This window comes from Oncorhynchus mykiss, chromosome 2 (assembly GCF_013265735.2).
Source record: "Oncorhynchus mykiss isolate Arlee chromosome 2, USDA_OmykA_1.1, whole genome shotgun sequence".
NCBI lineage: Eukaryota > Metazoa > Chordata > Actinopteri > Salmoniformes > Salmonidae > Oncorhynchus > Oncorhynchus mykiss.
Genome location: NC_048566.1, coordinates 81310187 through 81324898, shown reverse-complemented (window position 1 = coordinate 81324898; position 14712 = coordinate 81310187). Strand labels below are relative to the sequence as shown.

At 41.2% G+C, this 14712-nt stretch overlaps 1 protein-coding gene across 1 annotated transcript; it reads left to right on the top strand.

Moving 5' to 3' along the window:
• The first annotated feature begins 1799 nt into the window (after positions 1-1799).
• sycp3 (synaptonemal complex protein 3) lies at positions 1800-10830 on the top strand. Its single transcript, NM_001124507.1, is given in 10 exon segments — positions 1800-2171; positions 2302-2317; positions 2319-2330; positions 2333-2374; positions 2490-2524; positions 2676-2793; positions 3563-3662; positions 3754-3852; positions 4281-4385; positions 10507-10830. Coding segments are annotated over 10 exon segments (714 nt in total). The 5' UTR covers positions 1800-2038; the 3' UTR covers positions 10561-10830.
• The last annotated feature ends 3882 nt before the right edge of the window (positions 10831-14712 follow it).

Sequence of the window (14712 nt, the reverse complement as noted above, 5' to 3'; positions counted from 1 at the left end):
AAGCTATTTTTGTTTTACATAATATACAGCTGCACAGCTATTATTTTTTTATTTTATTGAACCTTTATTTAACCAGGTAGGCAAGTTGAGAACAAGTTCTCATTTACAATTGCGACCTGGCCAAGATAAAGCAAAGCAGTTCGACACATACAACGACACAGAGTTACACATGGAGTAAAACAAACATACAGTCAATAATACAGTATAAACAAGTCTATATACGATGTGAGCAAATGAGGTGAGATAAGGGAGGTAAAGGCAACAAAAAAAAAAGAAAAAGAAAAAAGGCCATGGTGGCAAAGTAAATACAATATAGCAAGTAAATGGTCAAGATGTTCAAATGTTCATAAATGACCAGCATGGTCAAATAATAATAATCACAGTAGTTGTCGAGGGTGCAACAGGTCAGAACCTCAGGAGTAAATGTCAGTTGGCTTTTCATAGCCAATCATTTGAGAGTATCTCTACCACTCCTGCTGTCTCTAGAGAGTTGAAAACAGCAGGTCTGGGACAGGTAGCACATCCGGCAAACAGGTCAGGGTTCCATAGCCGCAGGAAGAACAGTTGAAACTGCAGTAGCAGCACGGCCAGGTGGACTGGGGACAGCAAGGAGTCATCATGCCAGGTAGTCCTGAGGCATGGTCCTAGGGCTCAGGTCCTCCGAGAGAGAGAAAGAAAGAAAGAGAGAATTAGAGAGCATACTTAAATTCACACAGGACACTGGATAAGACAGGAGAAATACTCCAGATATTTACTAGAGGGATATCTTCAACCACCAACTTACCATCCTGAGACAAGTCCGAGTATAGCCGAGTATAGATCAACCACACGGTGGCGCTATAACGGGCCCATGTTTATATCTCAATCTTTTTGACTCAGAGTGATGAAATTTGGCAAAAATGCTCAAGGAAATGAGTCTACCTACCCTGCAAAGTATAGGTTTTGTTTGGCCACATAGTGGCATTGTTAGACAGGACAAATCATTTACACAAGCTCATTGGCTCATACCAGCCATATCGTTTCAAGAGTCTTGGAAAATATTGTGTTTGAAGATGTGCATAAATAGATGCTGTATGCCAAATTTGGTGCAGATTCTGTAGATAAATACGTTTTAAAGTAATCAATATCCTTAAACGGGCCACAATACATCAAAATAATATTATCTTGCATGATCAGTTTGATTTTGAGTTCTGATATTTGAAGGAAAAAAGAAACCGCACACTGCTCTTGATAGTAACACTGAACTTTAATAAGCTTACGTATCGGCCTCGTGGCCTTCGTCAGGACTTTTGACGAAGGACGAAGGCCGTGAGGCCAAAACGTAAGCTTATTAAAGTTCATTGTTACTATCAAGAGCAGTGTGTGGTTTCCTTTTTCCTTAATCTTGTTCAACTGTTACCATGCACCTGCAAAAAAGATTGCTCAGATGTGCGAGAGCCTTTTGAATTTGGAGTTCTGATATTTGGCAAGCCTGGTAAACAGTACTGATGTAACTTGTTATAGGGAAATGTGTCAAAGTTTTCCTGGTGGCTGCACAATGGGCCCATATCTGAACCCTGGCATTGCTGCTTGCAGCTACTGTATATATGATCCCTGTACTCTTCTAGCTAGCCTAGATACGACTACAAGATTTGGATTTGAGTGTCTTTGAAGTTTGGTTTAGGTCGTCCTGCCTCTTAAGATTTCATAGCAAGCTCGTGCTATCATGGCGCGAAATCTTGGAGAACCAATTATATTTTCCTTGGCGGGAACAGACCAGCAGGAACGTCAAATACAGTTTACTTTAGAGACTCTGTGGAAACGCTACAGCAGCAACAACGTAACCATAACGTAGACTGACCGACGACTGTATAAATATATACAGTATTAGCAACTAATAAACATTTGACTTATGTCGAAATTACAGTAGGTTAAAGCGGTAGCAGTGACTAGTATTCGTCCTCACTTAATTTAAACGTTGACGTAAATAAACAGTAGTTAGTTAGTCTAGTGTGTTCCTTAGATTTTTGGCTAGAATAACACACGTCCGGTACTGTTAATGGCCTCCACTGGGAGAAAACAGTCAAAGAAAACGAAGCATGCAGAAGACTCAACTGACATAAAATCGTTTGATTTCGCTCTTGAGGACGAAAAGACAGGACTGAGTTGTTCAGAGGATGACATCCGAGAAGGTATCTAGCTAACTAACTAACGTTAGCTATGCAAAGGCAATTGGTTTTCTGACCCCATTTGGGCTAGCTAACAGTTAGCTATTTACCGTATGTGGTATCTTATCACCTTCATCTCTGCCAATGTCCATAGATGAAACTCCTGTTGTTGACAAGATGGCCAAGAAAAGGTCATTTGAGGAGGATGATCTAAAAGTTGGAGTGGGGTAAGTTATAAAGTTAGCAAACATAAATTAAGCTTCCTACCAGCAACGGCCTCTTACAATCGTCTAATTGAGCCTTCATCCTTGTAATTGTTTCTTGAATCTTGGCACTCCCTAGGAACGAGGTACAAACCATGTTGGAGAGATTTGGAGGCAAGTTTATCACAATGTGATTTATTTTAGCTTGACAATAGCTATATGTTGAATACTCTAAAACAACTGTTGGTTAAGGTTGTCGTAACCAAAGGTAGGCTTATGCTATGTTCTTTAATACATGTTTCTCAAATTAGTATTTGTTTCATAGCTGATATAAGCAAAGCCATGCAAGCCAAGAGAAAACGTTTAGAGACCTTCACCAAGAGCTCACTGAAGGGCAGCAATCAGAAACTGGAGCAGCTGTGGAATACCCAGTATGCACAAAGGTAACAACACCTGCTGAGACCAGAGATTGTGTGAGGCATGTCAGCCCTCCTTCACCTCAGCAACACCTCCTGACATTGAATATAGGCATTATCACAACCGGCAGTGATTGGGAGTCCCATAGGGCGGCGCACAATTGACCCAGCGTCATCCGGGTTTGGCCGGTGTAGGCCATCATTGTAAATAAGAATTTGTTCTTAACTGACTTGCCTAGTTAAATAAATGTTAAATAAAAATATATAAAATGTACACACAGACGGCACCCAGTTTGTCATATACATTACGTGAAAAAATTCTGAAAAAAACAGGGCCCATATGAATGTCTGCATTCTTTGTTTAGCTAGGTGTTTTCTTTATTCAGATGGAGCTGAAGAATACAAAGGTACCAATCAGAAGTATACTTCTACCTGAAAGTTTTGCTTTGTTCTAGTTAAAATCTCCATGAACACTGCCAGTTGAATTTTTGTATCGTAGCTTGCTCTTTGTGTCAATGTTTTTGGATCACCTTTGAAACAATATGCATGCTCTCAAATCAAGCACCCAGACTCCAGCAACAACAAAACTAAGAATATAATTATGTTTGGGCGCATTGTCAATGACTACACATGGCAGGTAACATTTGATATCACTGTAGTGGCCAAAATCCTATCCCAGACACCATTTTATTGCCATTAGTTTACACATTTATTAGCCTACATCTGATGTTTGCTTTGCACCTTGTTATTTGTCTTGGGTAACGGTGAAAACTTTGTCTACTGGGTGTTTTTGCAGGCAGAAGCTGACTCAGGAGTACTCACAGCAGGTGTCATCTGTGCTGCAGCAATGGGAGATTGATGCACAGAAATCAGAGGATCAGGAGGAAAAATTGAATGTCAGTGCTTTTCTGTATACTGATAATGCAACTTTTTTGGGACTCAGATACAGTATACAGCTGAAATGTAACATGATCTTTTCCTCTGTAGAACTTGTTTCGCCAGCAACAAAAACTGTTCCAGCAGGCTAGAGTGGTGCAAAGCCAGAAACTGAAAACCATCAAAGAGCTATATGAGCAGTTCATTAAGGCGAGTCCCAGATGACAGTTTCCTCATACAATGTTAGGCAGGTGCAAATGCTCCCAAAGCCATTGATCCATAGCTGGAATTCCATCATTACAGATGAGGAATTTTACACAACTTTTTCACAAGTGTTTTTGATTTGCACATCAGTATGGTACTTAATTTATAAATTGGCCGTTCTGTGGCATTCGCTAGATGACTTCTCCGTCAGGTTGGTTTTCTGTATTTACGGGTCATGCTACGGGAGTACCAATTTCAAAATTACGCGTCAACTCGCTGCTGTTCTCCAACACACTATTGTACAAATCAAAACACCTGTCAAATTGAAGTGCAAAAAAAACGCTATTTGGAATGATTCAATTTCAACCCAGATCTTTCTATCAAGTTAATCAAAATAATTGAAACTCTTGGGTTTGTCATAATGTCTTTTTAAGAACATGGAGGAGATGGAGAAGAGCCATGAGACCTTCTTGCAGGGGGCACAGGTGGAGCTGAAGAAGGAGATGGCAGTGTTGCAGAAGAAAGTTATGATGGACACTGTGAGTTACGCAATGTCAATTGCTTCGACAGTTTAAAAAAAATTGTACACATGACAAAATTATGTTAAGTTCAGCTAATTGGCTTGGCTCAAAGCTAGCAAACGGTCAAAAATAACTTATTTTCACGTCATGTAGCCTTCATGTCTGAGGGTTAATTAAAGTAAATTGAAACTGCTTATTAATTTATGATAGAAGTTATGTTGCGTCCAACTCCTACTCATTTGTGGCTACCACTGAGTTATGGCAAGAAGAATGTCGCCGAAGGAGATGGCTGCCGTTTTACGATCCTGTAACCAATTGTGCTATTGTGTATGTTTTTTTCGCGTTATTTGTAACTTATTTTGTACAATAAGGATTTACTTCAGACGCCCGACAAGGTGTCGAGGACGAAGGTCTGGGTGCCTTGTAAGGATCCGTCGCCGAGAGGGTACCTTTTCCATCGGTCCTATTAGCCAACGTACAATCAATCGATAATAAAATAGACCAACTACGATCATGTATATCCTACCAATGGGACATTAACTGTATTATCTTATATTTCACCGAATCGTGGCTGAACAACGACATGAATAACATACAGCTGGCTGGTTTTAAGCTTTTTCGGCAGGATAGAACAGCGGCCTCTGGTAAGACAAGGGGTGGTGGTCTATGTATATTTGCACAAAGTTAATTAGGGGAAGGGGGTATATTTGACCTCCATCATCTAGGAAGTGACAATGGTTAATCAAATTTCCCCATTTATGCCCATTGTTTTTGCTCAGTTTTGCAGGCCTTCTCATACATCTGCAACTGTATATGCATTCGTAAATCATGACCTTTCTTGAGTTGGGCCCTGGGATGGTCCAACTGTTGAGAATCTGAGTCTATGGTTGTTGTATGGGAAAGGGGTTGAGTGTGTATCCCACAACTGTTACGAGGGAGTAAAAGATGTTAGGGACAATATAGGACGATTCACAATAATTGTTTGCTAATGTAATAATTCCTTGCCATAATGTAATTTTGGAAATGGCGAGACTGGTGAGAAGTAAAAATCCTTTACATAAATTGCCTACATTACTACAAATATTAATAGCTAATTATGGAAAATAAGAAACAGGATTTAATTTAATTTTAATGGCTATATATAAAATACAAATACAGTTGAAGTCGGAGGTTTACATACACCGTAGCCATATACATTTAAACTCAGTTTTTCACAATTCCTGACATTTAATCCTTGTAAAAATTCCCTGTCTTAGGTCAGTTATGATCACCACTTTATTTTAAGAATGTGAAATGTCAGAATAATAGTAGAGAGAATTATTTATTTCAGCTTTTATTTCTTTCATCATTCTTTCATCACATTCCCAGTGGGTTTTCTATAGGATTGAGGTCAGGGCTTTGTGATGGCCACTCCGATACCTTGACTTTGTTGTCCTTAAGCCATTTTGCAACAACTTTGGAAGTATGCTTGGCGTCATTGTCCATTTGGAAGACCTATTTGCGACCAAGCTTTAACTTCCTGACTTGCTTCAATAGATCCACACAATTGTCCTCCCTCATGATGCCACCTATTTTGTGAAGTGCACCAGTCCTTCATGCAGCAAAGCACCCCCACAACATGATGCTGCCACCCCTGTTCTTCACAGTTTGGATGGTGTTCTTCGGCTTGCAAGCCTCCCCTTTTTTCTCCAAACATAACGATGGTCATTATGGCCAAACGGTTCTATTTTTGTTTCATCAGACCAGAGGACATTTCTCCAAAAAGTACGATCTTTGTCCCCATGTGCAGTTGCAAACCGTAGTCGTGTCTTTTTTTACGGCGGTTTTGGAGCAGTGTCTTCTTCCTTGCTGAGCGGCCTTTCAGGTTATGTCAATATAGGACTCGTTTTACTTTGGATATAGATACTTTTGTACCTGTTTCCTCCAGCATCTTCACAAGGTCCTTTGCTGTTTTTCTGGGATTGAATTGCACTTTTCGCAACAAAGTACATTAATCTCTAGGAGACAGAACGCGTCTCCTTCCTGAGCGGTATGATGGCTGCTTGGTGCCATGGTGTTTATACTTGCATACTATTGTTTGTACAGATGAACGTGGTACCTTCAGGTGTTTCCCATGATGTCAAGCAAAGAGGCACTGGGTTTGAAGGTAGGCCTTGAAATACATCCACAGGTACACCTCCAATTGACTCAAATGAGGTCAATTAGCCTATCAGAAGCTTCTAATGCCATGACATCATTTTCTGGAATTTTCCAAGTTGTTTAAAGGCACAGACAACTTAGTGTATGTAACCTTCTGACCCACTGGAATTGTGATACAGTGAATTATAAGTGAAATAATTTGTCTGTAAACAATTGTTGGAAAAATGACTCATCATGCACAAAGTAACCGACTTGCCAAAACTATAGTTTGTTAACAAGAAATTTGTGGAGTGGTTGAAGAACAAGTTTTAATGACTCCAACCTAAGTGTATGTAAACTTCCGACTTCAAATAAATATATATATATTTATTTTTTAATGGCTATATATAATACAAATCGAGGTGAGGGTGATGGAAATTTATTTGGCGGTTGATCTGCTTCTGTTCTGTGGGTGGCACTGTGTGCTCTTTTGGAAGGATGTGTCCCGGTTTCCGGGGCTATGGGGTCGGGGGTGGTCTGCCGGGCATTGGGATGACAACCCAACTTGGGATGGGGAGGGGTTTTAGCGGGTGGAATAGTGGGGACCAATTGGAGGTTTACTAAGTAGCAATGCAAATGTCATGGTACAGCTATATAGACATTCAATCATCATGTTACTTTTTAATTGTATGTTTACAAACATATTTTGAAAAATAGAAATGAAACTTGTGTCTCATTATGGTAAGTGGTGAAATAAGTATAGCCAGTTGTAATTGTAATGGCTTAGCAGATAATAAGAAAAGACGATCAGTATTTACCGGGCTAAAAGAGAATGAGTGTAATATATTGTTTACAGGAAACTCATTCAGTCATTTTAGATGAAGTTTTGTGGAAAGAGGACTGGAGGGGGGAATATACACTGCTCAAAAAAATAAAGGGAACACTTAAACAACACAATGTAACTCCAAGTCAGTCACACTTCTGTGAAATCAAACTGTCCACTTAGGAAGCAACACTGATTGACAATACATTTCACATGCTATTGTGTAAATGGAATAGACAACAGGTGGAAATTATAGGCAATTAGCAAGACACCCCCAATAAAGGAGTGGTTCGGCAGGTGGGGACCACAGACCACTTCTCAGTTCCTATGCTTCCTGGCTGATGTTTTGGTCACTTTTGAATGACAAAAGTCATTTTACAACCCACACAAGTGGCTTAGGTAGTGCAGCTCATCCAGGATGGAACATCAATGCGAGCTGTGGCAAGAAGGTTTGCTGTGTCTGTCAGCGTAGTGTCTAGAGCATGGAGGCGCTGCCAGGAGACAGGCCAGTACACCAGGAGACGTGGAGGAGGCCGTAGGAGGGCAACAACCCAGCAGCAGGATCGCTACCTCCGCCTTTGTGCAAGGAGGAGCAGGATGAGCACTGCCAGAGCCCTGCAAAATGACCTCCAGCAGGCCACAAATGTGCATGTGTCTGCTCAAACAGTCAGAAACAGACTCCATGAGGGTGGTATGAGGGCCCGACGTCCACAGGTGGGGGTTGTGCTTACAGCCCAACACCGTGCAGGACGTTTTTCATTTGCCAGAGAACACCAAGATTGGCAAAGTCGCCACTGGCGCCCTGTGCTCTTCACAGATGAAAGCAGGTTCACACTGAGCACATGTGACAGACGTGACAGTCTGGAGATGCCGTGGAGAACGTTCTGCTGCCTGAAACATCCTCCAGCATGACCGGTTTGGCGGTGGGTCAGTCATGGTGTGGAGTGGCATTTCTTTGGGGGGCCGCACAGCCCTCCATGTGCTCGCCAGAGGTAGCCTGACTGCCATTAGGTACCGAGATGAGATCCCTCAGACCCCTTGTGAGACCATATGCTGGTGCGGTTGGCCCTGGGTTCCTCCTAATGCAAGACAATGCTAGACCTCATGTGGCTGGAGTGTGTCAGCAGTTCCTGCAAGAGGAAGGCATTGATGCTATGGACTGGCCCGCCCGTTCCCCAGATCTGAATCCAATTGAGCACATCTGGGACAGCATGTCTCGCTCCATCCACCAACGCCACGTTGCACCACAGACTGTCCAGGAGTTGATGCTTTAGTCCAGGTCTGGGAAAAGATCCCTCAGGAGACCATCCGCCACCTCATCAGGAGCATGCCCAGGCGTTGTAGGGAGGTCATACAGGCACGTGGAGGCCACACACACTACTGAGCCTCATTTTGACTTGTTTTAAGGACATTACATCAAAGTTGGACCAGCCTGTAGTGTGGTTTTCCACTTTAATTTTGAGTGTGACTCCAAATCCAGACCTCCATGGGTTGATAAATTTGATTTCCATTGATAATTTTTGTGTGATTTTGTTGTCAGCACATTCAACTATGTAAAGAAAAAAGTATATAATAAGAATATTTCATTGATTCAGATCTAGGATGTGTTATTTTAGTGTTCCCTTTTATTTTTTTGAGCAGTGTATTTCTCCCATGGGCAAAGAATTTCAAGAAGGGGTGGTTATATTAATTAACAGTCATTTTGATCCAAATGTGCAAATTGTCCAAACAGATCATCAAGGTAGATGGATTATTTTAAATATGTTATTGGACAATAAACAGATATGCCTTATTAACCTATACAGTCCAAATAATGATGATCCAAGCTTCTTTGAAAATATATATAAGAATTTATCAACTCTACAAGCCACACTAGACTCTATTATTATGGTGGGGGATTTTAACAAGGTTTTACTGGTGTTTTGCGGTTACTATTTAATGAAGCTGCCAGTTGAGGACTTGAGGCGTCTGTTTCTCAAACTAGACACTCTAATGTACTTGTCCTTTTGCTCAGTTGTGTACCAGGGCCTCCCACTCCTCTTTCTATTCTGGTTAGGGCCAGTTTGCGCTTTTCTGTGAAGGGAGTAGTACACAACGTTGTACGAGATCTTCAGTTTCTTGGCAATTTCTCCCATGGAATAGGCTTCATTTCTCAGAACAAGAATAGACTGACGAGTTTCAGGAGAAAGTTATAACAGTAACATACCAATAAAACATTTTTTTTTAAAGACGAGCCTGCTGGCCTTACTGAGTTGATAGGAACATTAGACCAAGCTATTTAGGAGGGATATCCACACCTAGCAGGAAAAACAGATGTGATGTGCTGAGGGGTGCCCTATACCTGCGCCCGGAGGGGAGTAGTTCAAAGTATGGGTACGGGGGGTGGCTTTGGTCTAAAATGATTTTGTGAGCCTTGCGGAGGGCCCTGACCTTAAAGATCTCATCCAGGCCTGTCTGTTTGACTCCTAGTACCTTGCTTGCTGTGGTGATAATCCGTCTAAAGCATATTTCTATGGCTGACAGTGGGCATTGCCAAACCAACAAACAATACAAGAAGTTAAAATACTCTCAATTAAAGATTTGTAAAACAGTCAGTATAGTACAGTCTACATTAAAATATCCCAGCTGTTTGAGAAAGTACAGTCTGTTGGTTCTTCTTGTAGATCAGGTCTGTACATTTACTCCATTGAAGCTTATTGTCCATGAGGACACCCATGTATTTGTATTCCTCTACAATCTCTAAAGGTAAAGGTAGGTGGTGAACACTTCCTGAAGTCTATGCACATCTCTTTGGTCTTGTTGGTATTGAGGACCAAGTGTGATTTATCACACCGCTCTACAAAGTCATCTAGGAACGGGCCATGATGTTCCTCGTCATCATGCAACAGGCTGATCAAGGAAGTGTCATCAGTGAACTTAATAAGGTGTCTGTCAGAATGGGAACTAGTACAACTATTAGTGTACAAGATGTACAGGAGTGGGGACAAAACACATCCCTGAGGAGAGCCTGTGTTGGTATTGCGTATGTCTGACACGTGGGGACCTATTTTGACTCGCTGTGAGCATTGGCTCAGGAAGTCCAACAGCCACAAAAAGTATTCGGCGCATGTGACAAATACAATTTTTTAATTTTTTAAAATCTGGAATGATTTCCCATTGGTTACTTGAGTGTTATAACCTATCTCTCTCTGTCCACAGCAACAGCAAGAGATGGCCACTGTCCGCAAGTCTCTTCAATCTATGCTGTTCTAGAGGAAGTTTAATCTGAGGTTACCATGTCAATAGCCTCTACAGTCAAACCGCTAAGGGTTTTTACAATTTGAGAGTTCACGACAATTAGACACTGGAAATGAAAGACAGATAAGGTTTTGAAGGTCTGAATTCTGTTTGTATATTTGCATGCTGTATTTATTCCTTAACATGTTGCTTATTCATATATTTATTTGCCAGTTGATCTGCTATTGTGTGCTTACCTGTATGTTTATCTTGTTTGTTTCATTAAACAATTTGCTGTTAACAATACAATTTTGTTTTTATTAAAGCCATTATAAGTAGCAGTTATTTTTTATAATGGACTGAAGTATTTTCTGATTTGTCAAGGCAGACAACAATAACAAAACTTTGATCCACTCCTCTGTCTGTGTGTTTTTACATTTTTGCCTCTTGTTTTTTTCTCCAAACATTGATGTATTCTTTTTTTATATTTACATAATGTTGGGGCTGTACAGTATGTTGGTTGTAATATAGTAGACTATCAAATCACCAGTACATCCCTGCAAATAGGTGGAAATAATGTACCAATAACTGCGCTGGGCATGTAAACAAACCCACAAGGAAGAAGACACTTCACTTACTGGATAGGTTTGCAGGGACTGTTATTTGGCAAAAATGGGTAAGATTTGTTGCTACCTTTTTTAGTGTGTCATACTTTTGTTACGTTTCTCATGAAATCAATGTTTGCTCTGTGTTAGCATTTAAAGAGCTACGTAGGATGTTGTAAATTTACAATTTCCTATGAATACAGTTCAAATTATTTGGGTGTTTTTTTTAGGTAAACCAGATGAACGTTTGCTATCCAGGGAATGTGTAAGACAGATGTTGCTTTATACTAGCTACTTCAATGACCTCTTCTGTCTCCTCGTATTGCATTGTTATTCAGGAAAATAACTTGCTGACCCGTGAAAGTGAATGCATACCAGACGATGCTATTATAGCTAGGCCTTTAGTAATATGCATTGACCAGACCTGACATTTTGTATTTTGTCCTTTGAAGTTATGTCTGTATAGTTTGATCAATGTAATGAGTAAAGTATGACTACTATACTTTTATCTATCTCTCCTGCCTTGTTAAATCAAGATGGGTTCTTCTCCTATCTCTTTTCTGGCTTGTTTTGCACCAGGAAAATTGGATGGAGCTGTGGTTGGATGGAGCTGGGGAAAAAACTACAATTCTTTACAGACTTCTAGTTGGGGAGGTCGTCACCACTATAACCAGTGAAAGAAAATATTCAACTTATTCTCAGTGCTGAGTAACATACTCAAACTGATGCTCGTAACTTTGCATGCCAATACAATGGTATGTCTTGCAATATATATATATATATATTTGTCACTGAAATGGCTCAAGCTACTGGTCTGCCCCCCCAGCCATTGGCTTCAACATGGAAACGGTAACATACAAGGATCTGACATTCCAGGTGTGGGATCTTGGAGGGCAGACCAGTATTAGGTTGTAATATATTCCTGACTTCAATTTATTTATTGTAGCATATGTCTCACACTACTGAAGATTACAACTGTCAGCGGTCAGTTTGTCCAGTCAACCAACAATTGTATTGGTTACACTGTTTCTTCTTGCATCTCTCTCTGTTTCAGGCCTTAGTGGTGCTGCTACTACTCCAAAACCGATGCTGTTATCTACGTAGTGGACACCAGTGACCAGGACGGGATGGGAATTTCCAAGTCTGAACTGGTGGCTATGCTTGAGATATCCCAATCTAATCATCCCCAGCTTACAATTGGCTTATTCATCCCCCCTCCTCTTCCCTGTAACTATTCCCTAGGTTGTTGCTTTAAATGAGAATGTGTTCTCAGTCAACTTACCTGGTAAAATAACAAAAGGAATTTGGCTTTAGGAGCTTGTATATGCTTACTGGTACCATGGCTCACACTTACAGTGCCTTGCGAAAGTATTCGGCCCCCTTGAACTTTGCGACCTTTTGCCACATTTCAGGCTTCAAACATAAAGATATAAAACTGTATTTTTTTGTGAAGAATCAACAACAAGTGGGACACAATCATGAAGTGGAACGACATTTATTGGATATTTCAAACTTTTTTATTATCAAAAACTGAAAAATTGGGCGTGCAAAATTATTCAGCCCCTTTACTTTCAGTGCAGCAAACTCTCTCCAGAAGTTCAGTGAGGATCTCTGAATGATCCAATGTTGACCTAAATGACTAATGATGATAAATACAATCCACCTGTGTGTAATCAAGTCTCCGTATAAATGCACCTGCACTGTGATGGTCTCAGAGGTCCGTTAAAAGCGCAGAGAGCATCATGAAGAACAAGGAACACACCAGGCAGGTCCGAGATACTGTTGTGAAGAAGTTTAAAGCCGGATTTGGATCATACAAGGAGAAGACTGATCAGAGATGCAGCCAAGAGGCCCATGATCACTCTGGATGAACTGCAGAGATCTACAGCTGAGGTGGGAGACTCTGTCCATAGGACAACAATCAGTCGTATATTGCACAAATCTGGCCTTTATGGAAGAGTGGCAAGAAGAGTGGCAAGAAGAAAGCCATTTCTTAAAGATATCCATAAAAAGTGTTGTTTAAAGTTTGCCACAAGTCACCTGGGAGACACACCAAACATGTGGAAGAAGGTGCTCTGGTCAGATGAAACCAAAATTGAACTTTTTGGCAACAATGCAAAACGTTATGTTTGGCGTAAAAGCAACACAGCTCACACCATCCCCACTGTCAAACATGGTGGTGGCAGCATCATGGTTTGGGCCTGCTTTTCTTCAGCAGGGACAGGGAAGATGGTTAAAATTGATGGGAAGATGGATGGAGCCAAATACAGGACCATTCTGGAAGAAAACCTGATGGAGCCTGCAAAAGACCTGAGACTGGGACGGAGATTTGTCTTCCAACAAGACAATGATCCAAAACATAAAGCAACATCTACAATGGAATGGTTCAAAAATAAACATATCCAGGTGTTAGAATGGCCAAGTCAAAGTCCAGACCTGAATCCAATCGAGAATCTGTGGAAAGAACTGAAAACTGCTGTTCACAAATGCTCTCCATCCAACCTCACTGAGCTCGAGCTGTTTTGCAAGGAGGAATGGGAAAAAAATTCAGTCTCTGGATGTGCAAAACTGATAGAGACATACCCCAAGCGACTTACAGCTGTAATCACAGCAAAAGGTGGCGCTACAAAGTATTAACTTAAGGGGGCTGAATAATTTTGCACGCCCAATTTTTCAGTTTTTGATTTGTTAAAAAAGTTTGAAATATCCAATAAATGTCGTTCCACTTCATGATTGTGTCCCACTTGTTGTTGATTCTTCACAAAAAAATACAGTTTTATATCTTTATGTTTGAAGCCTGAAATGTGGCAAAAGGTCGCAAAGTTCAAGGGGGCCGAATACTTTCGCAAGGCACTGTATAAGTACCTAGGAGTCTGGCTAGACTGTAAACTCTCCTTCCAGGCTCATATCAAACATCTCCAATCTAAAATCAAATCTAGAGTCGGCTTTCTATTTCGCAACAAAGCCTCCTTCACTCACACCGCCAAACTTACCCTAGTAAAACTGACTATCCTACCGATCCTCGACTTCGGCGACGTCATCTACAAAATAGCTTCCAATACTCTACTCAGCAAACTGGATGCAGTTTATCACTGTGCCATCCGTTTTTGTTACTAAAGCACCTTATACCACCCACCACTGCGACCTGTATGCTCTAGTCGGCTGGCCCTCGCTACATATTCGTCACCAGACCCACTGGCTCCAGGTCATCTACAAGTCCACGCTAGGTAAAGCTCCGCCTTATCTCAGTTCACTGGTCACGATGGCAACACCCACCCGTAGCGCGCGCTCCAGCAGGTGTATCGCACTGATCATCCCTAAAGCCAACACCTCATTTGGCCGCCTTCCTTCTAGTTCTCTGCTGCCTGTGACTGGAACGAATTGCAAAAATCGCTGAAGTTGGAGACCTTTATCTCCCTCACCAACTTTAAACATCTGCTATCTGAGCAGCTAACCGATCGCTGCAGCTGTGCATAGTCCATCGGTAAATAGCCCACCCAATTTACCTACCTCATCCCCATACTGTTCTTATTTATTTACTTTTCTGCTCTTTTGCACACCAGTATCTCTACCTGCACATGAC